Genomic DNA, 17,436 nt, shown 5'->3' with positions numbered 1-17,436 from the left:
TGTTAGCTGCAGGATTGCCTTCACTTTGCACATTGTTTAGCTTTTATATTTTAAGAAAATAATTTTTATATTTGATATTTAATTGTAGGAACTGTAGAAACTCACAGTATATTTTCAGTTGTGCTGTTATGTGTTATAGTACTCATGAAGCTAATGGTTTTAAAACTTCTGACTGGCTCCTGCTTTTCAAAATACTACATCTGTTAATGACTGCATTTTACTTGATTTTCCTGTGGTTATCTCAGTGAGATACTCCAGGTCTGCACTGAGTGCTTGTGGAAAGTATGGCAAGAGTAGTTCTTATACACATTGCTTCTAAATGTCCTATGCATTAATTGTAGTATCTGAATTGATTTTAGCTGTAATAATGCTGTAAGTTTTTGTTGGCATTCTTTGGTATTGTAGTCGAACTACACAGTACGATTTCATGTCATGCTTGTAAAAATCATTTAACAGAGTGACTTAAAATTTGTGTGTAATCCCAAATTAATTTAAAACTAACATGACATTTGTGTAATATGCAACCTGCTGAACTATTGTCAAAGCAGTGTACATTAATAATTCATTCCCTGCTATATTTACTTGCTTTTGTAAAGCATTTTAAAACATTTTAAAAGTTAGGAATGTAAATAAATGCTTTCTAATTGTGCTTTTTTTTTTTCTTTAACAGGACACTACAAGTATAGAAAAAATGTCAAACTGTTGTGAAGACATGTAAGTGCTGTAATTCCTGCATTGCTGAAATGCTAAGGGGGTAGCTCTTTGTTAAGATGATTTTGCATGGTACCGTGCTCCGTAGTTTTTATCTCTAGCGGAACCTCACTAATCTTTTAATAGTGATAGTTCACAAAATAGCCTCATATTCCCACTCTTTCCCTACCCAAAGCCAGTGGAACTATATTTTCTTTTCAAAAGTATAGATCAAAAGATACTTTCTGCAGTGTTTTGACATACATTTCATTAATATTGAGGTCTCCTGTGCTGCAAAAGATGCCTTTGTTTGATTAATGACACAGATAGTTTCTGTTCTCCTGTTAAGTCTCAGCTGCACGTTATAATGAAATGAAAGTTGTATTTGTGATGCTTGGACACAATTCATCAGAGTCCAGTACTGGATCCCCAGCCAGCCTACATTGTTGTAAGCTGACTGAAGTGCACTGTGGGCATGCTGTCTTTCACTAATAATGCTGTCTTCTGTAGATCGAGGCCCCGAAAGCCATGGCAGCAGACCTTCTCAGAAGTTTTTGGCACTCACTGGAAGATCCTGTGGTTTATTCCTTTCAGGCAGAGGCAACCACTGCGAGTTCCCTACCACTTTGCCAATCATGTCTAAACAGATGGATGGTGGGTACAGATGGGTCCTCCATGCTGGAAGTGCATTACAGGTTTTATGATAATAGGACTATGACAGTCTTCAAGTCAATTAAAATCCAGTCGTAGGCATCACAGTGTGCCCCAGGCATTATTTTAGTTATGGTCTTGATTCTATTCTGAAATTAATGCAAGTTAAACAATCAACTTCAGGCTTATTTACTTTCAAATTAGCTTTCCAACAAGATTCCTTTTCTCTTTGAGGTTAATACCAAAAGCAAACAACTAGAATGTAGTTTGATACTGTCTCCTTTTTTTACCTTTTTTTCTTTTATTGTTTTGTGTAGGAAGCACTGAATTTGCATTGATGGTTAGATTTCTCACTGTCTTATTCTGCCTTGAATTTTTTTTTTTTTTTAAGGGTCTTTCATAGTATGTCTGTCTGGATGATAATAATGTCTTTTTTTCATGCTACATATGTTTAAAATTCTGCTATTCTGCCAGTTATTTACGATATGCAAAAGTAATCCTGCAGCACTGCACTGTAAAAGGTAACATAAAGCTGAAGCAGAATACTTCCTAAACCTTTCTCTGAGAGGTTTTGTAAAGGCACACAAATATGTGTGTTTACATAGAGAAAAGTTTACAGTTTACAGTTATCTTTTGACCTAAATATGATGTTAGTGAAAAGTGTTCATGTCTTTATGTCAGTTAGAGGGATTAAATATTTTCAGGGTAAACTGTGCAGATACAAAGCATGTTTTCCCTAAATCCTAATGATTTGAATCAGCAATAATCAACAAAGAGGTTGCATGGTGCAAATACTAGAATGATTACTTTTAAAAAATTCAGATGTAGTTAGTTAGCATAATGTGCCATAAAGAAGAATATATTGTCAATAAAGTTAAAATTTTTATATTTACTTTTCATTAGTCTTGATGAGCTGGAATTGGTGTGAGTGTTTGTATATTGAAAATAAAAATAACTGAAAATATTTATTCATAAATATAAATTTGCTACTAACATGAACAGTGAAGTATATGAACACATTCAATAGGGTACTTTGTTGATGTAGATAGCTTGCTGTCCCTTTAAGTATGGGAGTAGTTAACCAAAGAAAGCATCTTTCAGATCTGGTAAAAGGATAACTATTTCCAAAGCACCAGTTTGGTCTTCCTTTAGCTGGAGAAATTATGTACTACTTACTTTAGCCCTCTGTATCTATACAAATATTAGCTTCAGATGATTTTGAAAACTACTGTGGATTTCTGGGAGAAATTCACAGATCAGTGTTTCCGGTTTTGCTTCTTACTGGGTCTGTTGCATAGTCTATCACGACTAGGATCCACCTTAAATAGCAGACACGCAGCAGGACACAATAGAAGACACCAAGTCAGGATTTTATATATGTAAATTGTGCAGGAAGTGATAGCTTATTTGTGAACAGTTACTTCAAAAAAGAAGGGCAAGGTTTTTCATGACTGGTGTTTGCAAAAATTTTTAGATCAATTCTTTTAAAGTCTTAGTATATTTACTGCCAATGTTAGGTGTTCCTTTATTGAATTAACAGATTTTGATGATCCATTGAAAATTTCAAAAAATGCCTCTTAAAAATCATGTGAACTTTAAACTTTTGTAAATATCTAACATTTGATCCAACTTTACTTTTCCTTTCCTTTTAAAAATAGATGCAATGTTTTATTACCTTAAATTTCAAGCCTAATGTTCAGCCATTTTCCTTTTTTTTTTTTTTTTCCCTCCTCGTGCCAGTTGTACTGAGGTCAGACTTTCTCTCAAGTGGTATTGGCGTATTGGCAGCAATATTTAAACAAAAAGAGCCTTGAGGAAATGGGTGAAAGACTGGAGCAGTGCTTGAAATTGAAAGGAATGTGGGTATACATAATAAAGTAATGGCTCTGTTATTTTTATTTTCTTTTCCACACACCTGCTCCCTTCCCCCTCCCCCCCTCCCCCCCTCCAGACAAAATTTTAGTCTGGGGAGTATACAGGGAAATAATATTTCATTTTCCATGCAAATATTTAAATGTTCCATGAGCACAATATAGTTTGAAGTTTTTAGTGCTGATCAGTTACCAGAGGAGATTGTACAGTTCTGAACCTTGCTCAGAAAGAGAACCAAGAATTTAACTATTTTTGGTATATTTATTGTGGGGTATATGATTGTGTGTTCTGCTTCCCGATATTACTGTTTCAGTGAATGTTACTGTGCATGGAGCTCCAAGCCCATGCTGGGGCAGAACCTTTAGATACAAGGGGCTCCGGTGGTTCCTGAGGCTGGAGGGCAGCTGAGGGATGGTGCTGTGGGGTTGCAGGGCCCGGGAGCAGCCCCGGGAGCAGCTGCCGTGTTCCGCACCACCCTTGTCACCCGCTGTCCTGCTGGCGCTCTGGTGCCGCTGAGCCGCCGTGGGACCCGCACACCACGGAAAGCCATCCAAGGCAGTACACCTCCCTCTCGAGCAGCTGGGAGGTTAGGAAGCCTCTAAATTCCAAGGTGCTTACTTAAATGACCGAAAGGCAAACCTGGAGGCTGGAGTATCAATTATACTTTCCAGCAAGTGATGTCCATGAAAATCTTGCCTGATTCTCAAACAGAAGTGCTAATATTACAAATTTGTGTTCTCAAATGTTTCCATATTGTTCCATTTCCTTTTAAATCTACTTTTTCTCAGTTGCCTAATCATCATAACATTAGGAATCAATTTGCAACATGATTAAGACCACTACTTAATTTCTGTCCCTTTTCTAAGTATTTGGGGACAAAGGGGAGAATTTGGAGAGACTTGATATTTTAGGAGGTATTAAACTTTATTCTTTGAATCAGCGGCCTCTAAAATGGTAAAAGTAATTTTTTTTTTCTTAATTTCACTGAAGGACTCTTTCATGTTATTAGTTTCTCCAAGTAATGTTTCTGAAGCTAATTCTCAGATTAAATTGTTCTGTCAGGAAAAATCAGACTTTCATGAACCAATTAGAAATTCTTCAGGCCTTGAAATTCTTGAATCCTTTGAATCATTGCTTTCTTTTTCTTTCTCTGCAAGTCTTCCTTAAGATTTTTTGTTTTAGTAGAAACTGCATTTTTAAGATTGATTGCTGTTTGTCATTTTTATGCATTTAAAAAAAATCTTGTAGAGAGTGTCACTAAATTTCATCCTAATGTAATATCAGAACAACACATGCTTTATTGAGAAAAGTGAATGTTGTCTTCTGACTTGGTGATATTTGAATTCCTGAGGGGCACAGAGAACTTAGAGAGCCAATGAACTCCTCCCTGAAAACGTCTCAAAGTAGCTGGTTTATTTGCAGTGTGGGATGACTTCTGGTATGACCAAAGAATGTTAACTTGCTGTCTTCTCATAATCAGAGATTTGAGATTTCATTTGAAAAAATGCCGATGTCTAAAATAAAAGACAATGCATTAAATAATGTCTGCGAATCTGTCCTCTGACCTGTTGCTTTGAAGGAGAACTTCCATCACACAGCTGGTCTACCAGTTCAGGTACACACACAATAATTTTCAGTCTTGGAGAGGAGTTGTGAGTCTTGAATTTTAAGAATAAATTTTTCATGCATCAATCTTTGTTAATATATATAACTTTTAAAATATGTTCTGAGCTGTTCTTTAGATATTCCTGATAATTATTTCGATTCATTAGTTTATAAATACATTGTTAATAAAACACGAAGTAGAATGTCATGTATCCTGGTTTAACCCCAGCCAGCAACTAAGCACCACAGAGCCACTCAGTTCCCCACACCCCCCCAACAGGATGAGGGGGAGATTTGGAAGAGTTACAATGTGAAATTCTTGGGTCAAGATAAAGACAATCTATAGGTTTGATAGATAAAGCAAAAGCCATGCAGGCAAACAAAGCAAAATAAAAAATTAATTTACTGGGTTTTTTTAATTACTTTAATTTTAATTTTAATTACTTTTTATTACTTTTAATTTTAATTACTTTTAATTTTAATTTTAATTACTTTAAATTTAATTTTAATTTTAATTATTGTTTTTTTTTAATTAATTACCTGTGGTCAGGCAGGTGTTCAGCCAGTTGTAGGAAAGCAGGGCTGCAGTGCATCTGACAGTGACTGGGGAAGACAAACACCATCACTCTACACATTCATGTGTTCCTTCTTCCTCCAGCTCTATTTGCTGAGCATGACACCGTGTGGTATGGAATATCCCTGGAGTCAGTTGGGGTCAGCTGTCCCAGCTGTGCCCCCTCCCAACTCCTTGTGCACCCCCAACCTCCTTCATGGGATGGTGTAAGGAGCAAAAAAAGGCCCTGTCACTGTGTGTCCTTGTGGCTCAACTCTAAGGAAAACATTATCAACACTTTTCCCAGAACAAATCTGAAACAGCCCTGCAGTAGCTACCCTGAAGAAAATTAACTCTACCTCATACAAAACCCACAGATCATGACATCATATTGTTTTCACATTCGAAATCCAGGATATTTCGTTGTTCATGTTACCATGTTTGGTTGATGAGGAGGTCAACATGACCTGGTAATGTGTGCTTCCAGCACAGCAAACCATCTGTTCCCTGGGTTGCATCATAAGAAGTTCGGCCAACAGGCTGAGGGAGGTGACTTTCTCATACTAATAAGTTGAATCTAATTGTAAATTAGTTGAAGTACTAGGATCTCAAAAGTGACAGCGCGATGGTGAATGCTGCTAGAAACTGCTTTTGGGACGAGTAGATACTTCTAAATACTGTGTCCATGCTTAGGTGACATACCATGTGACTGGATACTTCAGAAAACGTTCCTCAGAAGATTTTTGTACTTCTTTCTCAGTGGCTGAACATTTGACCTTGAGAGGCATTGAAATACTGGAATCTGTGGACTGCATAAGGCCTAGGATTTCAGTTCTGCTGAAGTTATCCAGTGGCATCTTGTGTCTTGACCAGGCTGTGGCAGAGCGGTTAAAGCCACTTGTTGCAACAACAGCCATCTAAGTATCAACTGTATAACTGTAAGAATGACTTATACTTAACAGTGGTTTTCCAATAGAAAATTTTCATAGAGAATATGGGACTTCTAATTTCTGTGCATTTCTGGGTATTTTTATGCACATTCCCTGGACTGATATCTCTGTGTCTACAGACAGAAAATCATCACTCTGTCTTTTTAATGGGCAGAAAAATAGTACTGACTTTTGTACACTAGCATTCTGATTTTTGTAGCTCACACATGGGCATGTGATTTAGTTTTATTCCTTTGTTCTTAGTTTGATCTTGACTGTTTTCAAATAATGGTGAATGAAGTTCCTACTGGAGTTGTTGAAAATTATGAGTTCTAACATTGGTTATGCTTAAATGATAATGTACGAGACGAATGACTGCATAATATTAAAACAGGAAAGCTTACTCTGATATTCTTTTAATCAGATCTAAAAATGCAAGAGTATGTTCAGCTGATAAGCAATGTATTGTTTTTTTATTTATATTTGTTTATTTCATTCATGTCATGTTTCTGTGAGACTTTTAAAAATTAAGTTATGGTTTATTTTGTCATTCCTACTGAGAATTCTTTTGTCCTATATTTTTGTGAAATTTTATTTTTAAATAATAAAAAAGTTTTTCTCTTGGCTGAATTTCATTTAAAATGATTTAAAGTTGTGTAAATTGTACACTAATATTTTTCAGATCTGTTTGCAGATTTTTCTGATTGTGTTATAAATTACTCTCACTGATGTCTATTTTTTTATTGTGACAAGTGAAAAAGCTACAATCCCAAATGATTGTTTTGAATAAATGAACTATGAAAAATTGCTGAATACTTAGTGAGGTACGTAATATCTGAGTTTTGTTGTTTACTTTTAAGAGAAGAGCTGAATGTTGGTCGAAGTATTGAAAACTTTCTCTGTTAGGAGTATCTACCAACTAACGTTGGTATACAACACTGGTTATAGTATTGGTTAAATATCTTGCCTACATAATCACAGTTCCAGCCTCTGATGTAGCTATCAACTAAGAATTATATAAACTGCCATTTTTCAAATTACAGAAATAGAGTTTGGGGTTTTTTAATCTTGGGCTTGTTGACGAGCCTCACGTTGGTGGTGCCAACCCGTTGCAGTGGTCCTTTCTCAGAGCAACGGCTCCTTCTACCCATGCTAGCTGACATTGAGATCAGTCGGGGAACACTCTCTGGATCCTGGGAACCAGAGGAGCAGCAAAGCGGGTTTCCCCCTTATCACGGGAGAGGCCTCACTGAAGATGGAGGGAGAAGTCAGACTCAGTTGGAGCAAAAGGTCCAAGGTGCTTATTCAGTCCCACGCGGAGACACCTCAGGGAACCTCAGGGAGTGTCTCCAGCCAAGCTGCCCAGGGCGTTGAGCTCCGGGATTAAATACAGGGGAGGGACTAAGGGAGGAGACAAACTGGGAGTGGAACAGGGTTGGAGGGACATTTAAAGAAACCAATGAGAACATAAGGGAAGGAACCTTCTCAGCTCCTGTCCTATCGCTCGATGGCCTTACCCGAAGTCTCTAGAAGCCGGGAGGAACAATCCAATGACAGGCAGGGCCCGTAGGAGGGGACTGGGAGCAATATGGGAGGATTGTCAGGGAAGAGGGGCAGGGATAAACCTCAGAGCATAACATTTCTTAGAACAGGGGCGTGCAGAACAAACCATTATAATGAAAATAAATAACCTAAAATACAACATGAAAATAAATGACACAGAGCACAAGGCAGCAGTTTGTATTTTGTGGGGGTTTTTTTAACAATGTATTAGATTGTTCATCCTTGGAGCAGTTTTTGAGAGCTAAATGAATCTGAATCAGCAGCTATTCTGTTTTGTGCATGGGATTTTATGTTGGACTTTGATGCAGAAAAATTTCACGCACTTTGGTCTGTTTCAAATGAGATACTGGCTTTATAAAGATGTAAAAAGAGGTACAGCAGTGAACACAGGAAAAAAAAATAGTTAACAATAAAACAAAAGCTGCTGGGTGTGGTGCAAGCAGTAGTCTCAGCTTTAGAAGTACAGGGAAGATTTTAGACACCTGGGAAGATCGCTGCAAGACTAGTAAACTGAAGAAAAAAACCAGTAGTTACATCTCCAAGGAAATGATTAACATAGCTGAACTGTGTCATTTCATGAATCAGGAGGCACAAACCACATGGTGAAAGTTTGTGGTGCAGGCCTCGCATCTTCTGTTTCAGTCCAAAAACCAGATTCTGCTAATAACAGTAATAAAAATCACTTCCATAGTGATCTTTTCAGAGTAGCTTAAAACGAGCCTGTAAAATTCCCTATGTGTATTCCAGGAAAAGTTGTTCTTACCTGCTGCCAAAATGTCAGTTTCTTTTGCCTGAAATTTCAATGAGCATCTCTCCCCACAGTAGTTTCAAATCTGGTTATCTCTAAAATGAAATTTATTTAATGTTTACAAATCAGATACAATTGGCTTGTATTTGTGCATGCTCTCTTTTCAATTGTGGAAACTGGGATCTCTTCCCAGATGCCCATAAAAAAAATTAAAATGTGCACTCCAGTATTTTTAGTGCCTAAGGCTCCTGAAAGCATTTCTTGATGTCTTTTGTCAATTTATAAACTTAATGGAATGGTATTTTTGAGTCTATAAATTTATTTTAAGAGGTGACCAGGTAGTATGGATTAACAAATGCATGGAAACACTACTTAATCTGATTAATTACCCATATGAGCTGAAATAATACTAATGTGGAAGGGCAATTGGAGGAAGAATTGGACCCTGTGTACTTCAAGCTGAATAAACAGACTTGAGGAAGGATGCAAGATGTGTTAGTCTGAATAAAATGAAGCTACACTAAGCTGAAAAAATACAGGCCATAATTTGTATCATTTGCACATTTTTTGTATGTCTTCTAGTTTCACAATATTTTTCTCTTTAGACTTCCCATCTTGAAAACATTCTCTTTGCTGAAGGATTAGTGTGAGAACAGACATGTGCAGCCTTGAGTCGAGTAAGCTGAAAAGCTGTATTTCAGTTGCGCAGAGAGAAACATAAAATAAACTGGACGGGTGCTGCTGAGAAGTAACAACTATTTCAAAGCCAAGTAATAATTTATTCCCAAATACAGCATGATTTTGCTGTTTAAGGATATGCTTCCCAACCTTATTTTATTCCATGAAGCTTGAACTTCCCTGTAGCTGTGGCCCAACCCCCAAACCCCCAAAATCCAGTCTATTGGCTGCCATGTAGATAATGGGCTCCTCTTTTCTGGTAAGTATAAAGTGTAAGATGTGTAAGTGTGGACAGTGTAGAAATTTGAGCCCTGTAGAGGTGGAATTTTATCATTTGTTTTGATAGTTAATGGATGCTAACTAATGGAGTTAGTTAATGGAGTTAGACTGCAAGTCTGGGGCTCAGAATGTCTGCCTTCAGTTCTCAGTGAAGACACCTGGGTTTCCAGCAAGGGAGCTGTGCAAAGCTGCAGTGCTGAAGGTGTGCTCTCCACATCACAGAAACCTGGATAATCCACTTTAGAAGAAACAACCATAACCCACTCGTCACATAAGGAATCTGGGCCACCTAACATCCGGCACTGCTTAGGTGATTGCATGTGTTTGAATTTGAACCATGTGAGCCTGCGTTTTTCATCTCATTCTGGTAACTTCTGATAACTTCTTGGATACACCAAGAAGAGAGATCACATAAGAAACTGTATTTAGTTTTCTATTTTGAATTTGGATTAAATTAAAGGATAACAGGTGAGCATGTCATTTGAGATAAATTTATTTTACTTTCAAATATTGAAGTTTTATGTATATGCCTTTCTTATAGAAAGTACTTACAGGGATATTGAAAATACCTTTCTGCATCTAATTTGGCTCTTTTCTGCACAGTTACATATTCAAGGTGTATTTCTACAAAAACATACGTGCAATGTGTGTGTATGGATGAGGAATAATTCTGCTTATTTATCACTAACAACCAGGACTGGAAATTTTTATTTTCAGTCTCTTCATTCACCAGTAGTACATCTTCAGCAGCATCAGCTGTTCAGTTTTATGTCAAGGTTTTTTTAATCTGAAAAAGCAGAATTTGGTTTCCATATTCTTCTACCACAATACTCCCAGAGCAAAAAAGCCAAGGGTTTCTTTTTCCTTAGACTAGTCGAATGATCTCGTAGCCTCATAACTCTGAAAAAAAAAATTGCTACAGGCTGAAATGCAACAGTTGCTGCCTTCATATCCTTGGGTAGTAGGAAGCAACATGTATGAACTAGGAAAGGAGATAAAATGCCTTTTCCACTGGTCCAGGTATGTTCCTGTTGTTGTTGTTTTGGTGGTTTTTTGTTGTTTTGTTTTTGTTTTGTTTTTTCCTGCATATTGGAGAGTCAGGAACCTTGTTTGATGTATAAAGCATGTGTTTTTAACCTAATGTTGTTTTCAGACAGAGGAACTGACAGCACTGCAGTTATAGCACACTATGCCAAGATGGGGCTGCAGAGGAGTCTGTGAGTAGCAATGTGGCTCTGTGACCCTTCTTTCATCTTGCTTATTTTTACATATGAACAGCGAGATCTAGCACCATCCTCCATAAATCAGAGCAGCATCTCCCCTGTTGATGGGATCGCTAAGTTTATATTAATTTTCAAGTTCTAGTGGGAAAAAAAAAAAGGCTTATTTGGTCTCTTTATGTTCCATCAGTTCAGCTGCTGTTCTGTTAAGCACAACTGCTTGGAGCTTTCCTGTGGCATAGCCAAATTATGAATGGGTGCATTCATAATTCGGATGGGACACACAATGCATGCTTCCTGAGCCTTCCTGCAAATTCCGTAGAGATCTCACTTTTCAAAAACTAGACATTTCAACCATGTCAAAACTGGAGATATTTAGAAGATGTAGCACTGATGGAACTGTTGAACTTCAACCTCAGTCATGTCCAATTGGTCAGATTTCTCACCTGCATGCCTTTTTCAAAGCAGCAAAATAATTCCTTTTCTGAATGTACTAGCCAGCCAAATTGAAATGCATGTACCTCGGAGAGTATTCTCATTAAAATAGACTGTTTTCTGAAAAATTAATTCAAAGGCAATTAAAAAGCCAGAGGTTAATATTACACCTATAACGTGTCACTCTCTACATATCCTATTTTATCTGCCTGGGGGGGGTGGGGGGGGGAGGGAAAAGTAACTGTCAGAGTTTAAATCAGTGTTCATATGTGATTCATAGGAACAATTTTGCAGTTTTGGAGAAGTCTGAATAAAACCATTATTCTTATAAATAGATCTTGAATTAATCTGAAGGGCAGATGATACAAAACAGCATTTAGTTGAAACAATTATCTCAATTGCATCTTTTGTTGGAGAAAGTCAACAGTGGCAAATTTTCTGATAGTTATTTGCAGCTGATTCAGATAAAAGATGAAACTTTTTTCTTAGCATGTTTCTGTTTATCAAATTTTGGGAAAAAAGGTATGTGAATGGGTTTAAGAGCAATTTGTTTTCTCATAAATGATAGGCAGTAAATAACATTGATGTATTGCTTAAAAAGGGGTTGGACAGAAAGATATTATGTCTCCATCTAGGAGAATACAGATGAGGCTCCATATGTCCACTTAATCATTATTAGGTCTAATAAGAGTTTTGGCAAATATACCTTAAATGCACTTTCAGTTATAATGCCTAAAGTCTTTGAATGTGAAGGTCTGTATTGTATTACAGGGGTAGTTGTGTACAAGACCAATGCTGTGGATGTTGAGCTGTATTTCTTTATCATGTAAAATGGATGGCAAATACCTAATGTGTAATTTATGAGGAGGACAGCAGCTCTAGGTTTAGCGAGGTCTTTGCAGGTGTCATGAGTTAGTACAGTTTGGTTTTTTAGTTATAGAAGAATGTAGAATAATTCTCCAGGTCCGGACCTGGGAATTGCTTTGGAAGAGACAGGGACCTATCAGAGAGTTAGATAGAATATTGACATCTATTCCAACCACTGAAATTGTTGGCTGTGACTTTGGGAAGTACCATATAAAACCCTGTGAATTTCCAGTAGGTGGGTCCTTTTTCTTCCTTCCTTTGGCCATAGAGACAGGTACCATCGAGCTGGGCCTGCTGCTCCCCCCTTTTGGGGGTGAGCTGGCCCGAGGCCTGGCCGGATTCCATCGGCTCCTGGGGAGGGGGGGCAAGGAGAGGTTGCTGTTTTGTAATAGCTACTTTCTTCAGATTTCTCTGGAAGCTTCCAGAGCTTAGCCCTTCTCTGAGAGAGTAAGAAAGGACAGAGTGAACATAAAGACCAACACCATGAAGTCAGTAGCAAGAGTGAAAAGACTATTAAGAGAGGGTTGAAGAGTTGTTTGTTTTATTCTTATTTGAGCCATAGAAATGAACTCTATATTTAAGTCATTCCTTTAAATCATGGGAAAAATATGCATTTGGGGAGATGATTGTTTTAATTTGTGTGTGGATTTAAGCAAAGGTGTTTGTGATGGACTAAGTAATACCTTATAAGATGCTTGAACAGAGATAAAGATGAGAAGCCCCCTGTGCCAGTGAAGAAGTGAGAAGATATCTCTGTACCTTGAGGTGAAGAATCCTTTGCTTTAGAGTTATTCATCTTTAAAAGGTGACACCCCAGTATGCAAAAGTCTAAGACCCATGACCCACAAGCAGCTTGGGAACCTGCTCCTGGGAGGGTCACAAAGGCAGGTTTCTCCTGGCGGTTGTTTTTGTGACAGTTTAAAACCCACAAGAGAACTGTTCTAAGTTATCAGTGGGATCCATGACTCTAAGAGAGACTCTTCCCCTAATGAATTAATGAAAGACTATTGTCAGATAGTGAAACTGACTGAAAATTACAAGTTTTGTCTCTTTACATTGTTTTGTAAGAAAGTGAACAGTTTGTAAGTGGAGGGAAGAGTGTTTCTGAAGTTTCATTCCATTTTATTTTTTTTTCCAACTTTCTTTTTTTCTATTATTTTAGTGTATGTTAATAAAATAATTTGTTAATTTTAAGGTTGAGCCTGCTTTGTTTTTCTCCTAGTCTCTCTCCTACAGAAAAAGACTAAAATTTAGTGATCGTGAAACCACTACAGCAGGATATGATTTCTCAATCCATACATTATGTTCAGCTACTTCACAAAGGCCAAAGAGCATTTGGCGGTAGAAATCTGTAACATTAACTAAGTATGTTTTGATTATTATCACCCAGAGGAGCTGGCTAAGTGATTAGTATAATTAATTCAATTTGTCCAATATGTCCTTAGAATTTTAAGTTGCTTAGATGAATTGAACTACATTATTATATGAAATCCTTTCAGAAACAAGCTTTAAAAACCAGACACTGAGACCCTGGACCAGTTTTCAGACAGGTAGCAATTTTCCCAAATGTGAACAGAGTTAAATGTTACACTTCTTTCTATCTATACACAGTTTGTTCTTCTTTGTTGTAGCTTCATTGTGGTATAGAAAGAGGAAACTGAAGGAAATTAACTAGAATGAAATGGTGTTAGCTTCTTTCAGAGCTGCACCACTGAGCTCCGTGTGAACTTTTAATTACCCATGTTTGCTCTTTCCTGCAAGTTTGTGGTATTTAATGTGACAGCAGAGGATTTGTCAATTTGTTGAGTTACTTCATACCTGCCCACAGTGTGCTGACCTTTATCTGGTAAAACTGGACAAAAGAAAACACCTAAACAACAAGGCAGGACAAAACTTGTATCAAATCACAATAGTAGCAGGCATTGATAACTATCAGCATATATGAATAGGTAGCTGAATCACACACCAGTAGTCACAGGGATACTGATAACTACTCAGTTAAAAAAGCTAGTGCTTTTGTTGGGAAAACCTAATCCTCCCCTCTGGCATCAGGCAGATACCTGTGTGAGGTCCAGTGATCTGGCACCAAAACTCAAGGCAAAATACATCTGCATTGACATACATCTGCATATGTCCTTGAGACATCTGGCTTGCCTACCATGGGCTGCAACCTGAGGAGTAACCTGAAGTGCTGTTTTCTGAGACAGCACCAACCTTCCAGAAATGAGCAGGAGAAAATGTTGAAGAGAAGATCGTGGCGGATGTAAGCCTTTTAACAACTGGAGAGACACCCCAGTGGAAAATTGCTTGCTAAGAAATCACAGGTCTTACATTAACATCTTACATCTACAGAGATTGATTCCGTACCCCCTATGTGGGACTCATAGTGGTGATCTCTTGGAGGATAGTGCATTAGCATTCATCTCAGCGCCAGGCTGGGCCTGACCCGGCCTGGTGTGGAGTGAAGTCAGAATTCTTAGCATCTGGAGAGGATTATGATTACTAACAACATTATATAAGGAATTTTCTTTTTGCTGTCAAAAACATTGATTGGTCCAGGGATGTTTCAACTAGGAACTTTTCTTTTAGTCCTTTTCTCAGTTCAGTTGAAAATCACTCAGGTGAAATCAACTGCAGCTATTTCACAATGCCTCACCCTACATAAAGCTTAACCACATCTCTGTAGTTTTCTCTTTACAAGTGAAATGGGCTTTCAGACTGTGAACTGTATGAGGATGTGAAAGAGCACAAAAATGCTCTTTCATCAAGGGAAATCATTAACCAGTACTACCTGGGCGGCCAGGTGGAATGTAGAAAACCATAAGCCTTACTCAGAGATAAGCCAGTAGCTACACTGATACCACTGGATTATTCTCAGCAGATACACAGGTACGTGATGCCCCCCAAACCAAGGAGACTCCACTATTTATGCCTCACGTCTAATAACAAACTCCTTTTACACCATTTGGGCAAAACCATTGAAATTAAATAAAGAATCAAAATATAAATGTTCTTGGAAGAAATTAGCTGGAACAGGGCCTTCCCCCTTTGTGCTTCACTTTCTCAGGAGTTTTTTTAATTAAAGAAAACTGGTGGACACAATATTTTCTGCCCCAGCTGTGCCATTTCTGGTTTGGCCGGCACTCAAACCAAGGCATCTGCCATGCCCAGTCCTTCTGCCCTGGGAGAATTTGCTGTAAGGACCTGGAGTTGGTATTCAATCACATGGGAAAATCCCTGTCCCTTAGCTAGTTATCCATCATGCTCTTCCCATCCCAATTATGGTCTGCCATGCCAGGAGGTTACCTGGACAATCTCTAGCTAAGAAGCAATGATTGCTAGACATAATTCAACTCCCACATCTCCTTACCCAAGAGTAAGTAGTCCTCACACCTAACCAGCTGATAGGAGACAAGCAGAATACTCAATATATGTGGTGACTATGGACTCAGTATCAGGCCTGCTCGCTTTAGGCATAGCGCCTCCAGAAGCCCAGTTGTGGGTTGACCCTGGCTGGATGCCAGATGTCCATCAAAGCTGCTCTGTCACTCCCTTCCTCAGCTGGGGAGAAGATATAATGAAAAGCTAATTGAGATAAGGACAGGGAGAGATCATTCAGTGATTACTGTTGTGGCCAAACAGACCCAACCTGGGGAAATTAGTTGAATTTATTACCAATCAAAATCAGAGCAAGATTAATGGCAAATATTACTCCACCTTCACATTTGAATAATGGTTTTTCCTTTGGAAAAAGTATTTTTAAACACGAAAAAAGTTACGTACTGTATTTCATAAACTTAAAAAATAAATGTAAAAGAATGCTAGAAGTTTAGCATTTTGATTTATTGCACATGGATTATTTTGAATGGAAATAGTGTAAATGAAAAATTTTCTTGGCTTTAGAATGTTCAGTTGAACATTCCAGCTCTGAGCATGTCTCCATCATTGACTATCTGACTGTCTTCTGGTCAATTTGCAATATATCATAGCCCACAAGCATATATATATAGATATGCAAGCTGCATCAGTTCTTTGGACATAATGAAGTTGTATCACTATTCAAGTTAAACTATCATATTTGCCTCTCAGTTGGATTGATGTATATTTTTGAATATAACTGCAGTTTTCACTTCTTTGCCTTGTTAGTCAGCACTTAATATCTATTACTTCAAAAAGCTATTTGAAACAAATAGTTTAGCATTACTTTTGTTCCTGAATGTCATCAGACTGGGAAGTGAATCTCTAGCCTTGTGGAAGCCAACTTGTCCACCCCAGGTGGTACCTGCCCCCCTCTATTTTCTGCCTGTCCAAAAAAAGTGATGTGCTGGGCCTGGAAGACTAGCAGGCACTTGTGACAGGAGAAGAAATAAGAGCATTGGAAGGACACTATTAGTCAGCCTCCCTGTCAGCCTTCACTTTTACTTTCAGTGAAACTGTTGTGGCTTCTGCTGGATCCTCTGCCAGGAATCTTTGTTATTTAACTGTGGAGCTCTTCACATTTCTGGAAGTATCCTGCCATGTCTTGGACACCCTAAAACTTCACAAAAGAGGAAGTATTTCTACAAGAATGCTTAGGTGGAGGTGTCTGGTTTTAAGATGCTCAGTAAACCGCTTCATAGGAATGATGACTTTTCATCACTCTGTCAGTCAGCAAAGGTGTTTCTTGGGCAAATACTGCCATGGTTTAATTAATTTTTTAAGAGCTTTATTTATCTCTTCACTAACGTCAAATGAAGAAAAATAGAAGGGCTGAGCGAAGTTAATCACAATTATTCCCCACCCCCATTGTTGCCACATTATAAAGGAATAATCCAATTTATTTTTTCCAGGGTACATAACTCAGTCAAAGGCAGCAGATTGTCAGGCTTCTGTAGCCATTTCTATTAAGGGAGCCACTGCTCCTTTAATAGAAATGAAAAGGCCTTGTGCCGTTAAGGGTGTTTCTATGTGAGTTTATTTCAATGGGTTTTGCAGCTGCTAATCATGATGAATTAAAATATTTCCCAGAAAACAGCAGGAGAAACAGTAAAAGTACATGCTAAGGAGAAATGTGGGGAAGTCTCCCAAAAACTGCTAAGTTCTGGGATCAGCAGTCCTGGATTCCCATGAAGGTCTTGAGGCAAGGCTGTATGTGCACCTTGTGTGGAGAAAGAAGGGAACACCAAGGGGACTTTCCAAACATCTATGTAAAACCTGTAAAATGTGTCACTGTGAATAACTGAGATTTCTCTCCCAGCTTCAGCACAGCACAAATGAGTGTGTGCAAATGTGGATGAGTTTGTTCTCTACAATTACCTAAATCTACAGTGCTAGTTTGGTTCTCTCTGTCCCACCACTGTCTATCCT

At 38.0% G+C, this 17,436-nt stretch overlaps 1 protein-coding gene across 7 annotated transcripts in view; it reads left to right on the top strand.

Annotated features, from left to right (window-relative positions):
- The window catches only part of ZDHHC21 (zinc finger DHHC-type palmitoyltransferase 21), a 37,992-nt gene extending 32,774 nt beyond the window's left edge, over positions 1-5,218 (top strand). For 4 of the 7 annotated variants that reach the window (XM_040091245.2, XM_040091244.1, XM_040091242.2 and 1 more), the window contains 2 exons: positions 671-714; positions 1,201-2,880. In XM_040091245.2, coding sequence (XP_039947179.1) covers positions 671-714; positions 1,201-1,333 — 177 coding nt within the window. In that variant the 3' untranslated portion in view covers positions 1,334-2,880. Of the gene's footprint in view, positions 1-670; positions 715-1,200 lie in introns of all 7 variants that reach the window. The other 3 variants (XM_040091243.2, XR_009208636.1, XM_040091240.2) reach the window with 3 other exon arrangements.
- Positions 5,219-17,436: the final 12,218 nt, after the last annotated feature.

Source organism: Hirundo rustica, chromosome Z, assembly GCF_015227805.2.
Source record: "Hirundo rustica isolate bHirRus1 chromosome Z, bHirRus1.pri.v3, whole genome shotgun sequence".
Classification (NCBI taxonomy): domain Eukaryota; kingdom Metazoa; phylum Chordata; class Aves; order Passeriformes; family Hirundinidae; genus Hirundo; species Hirundo rustica.
This window is presented reverse-complemented; position numbering and strand designations above follow the sequence as displayed.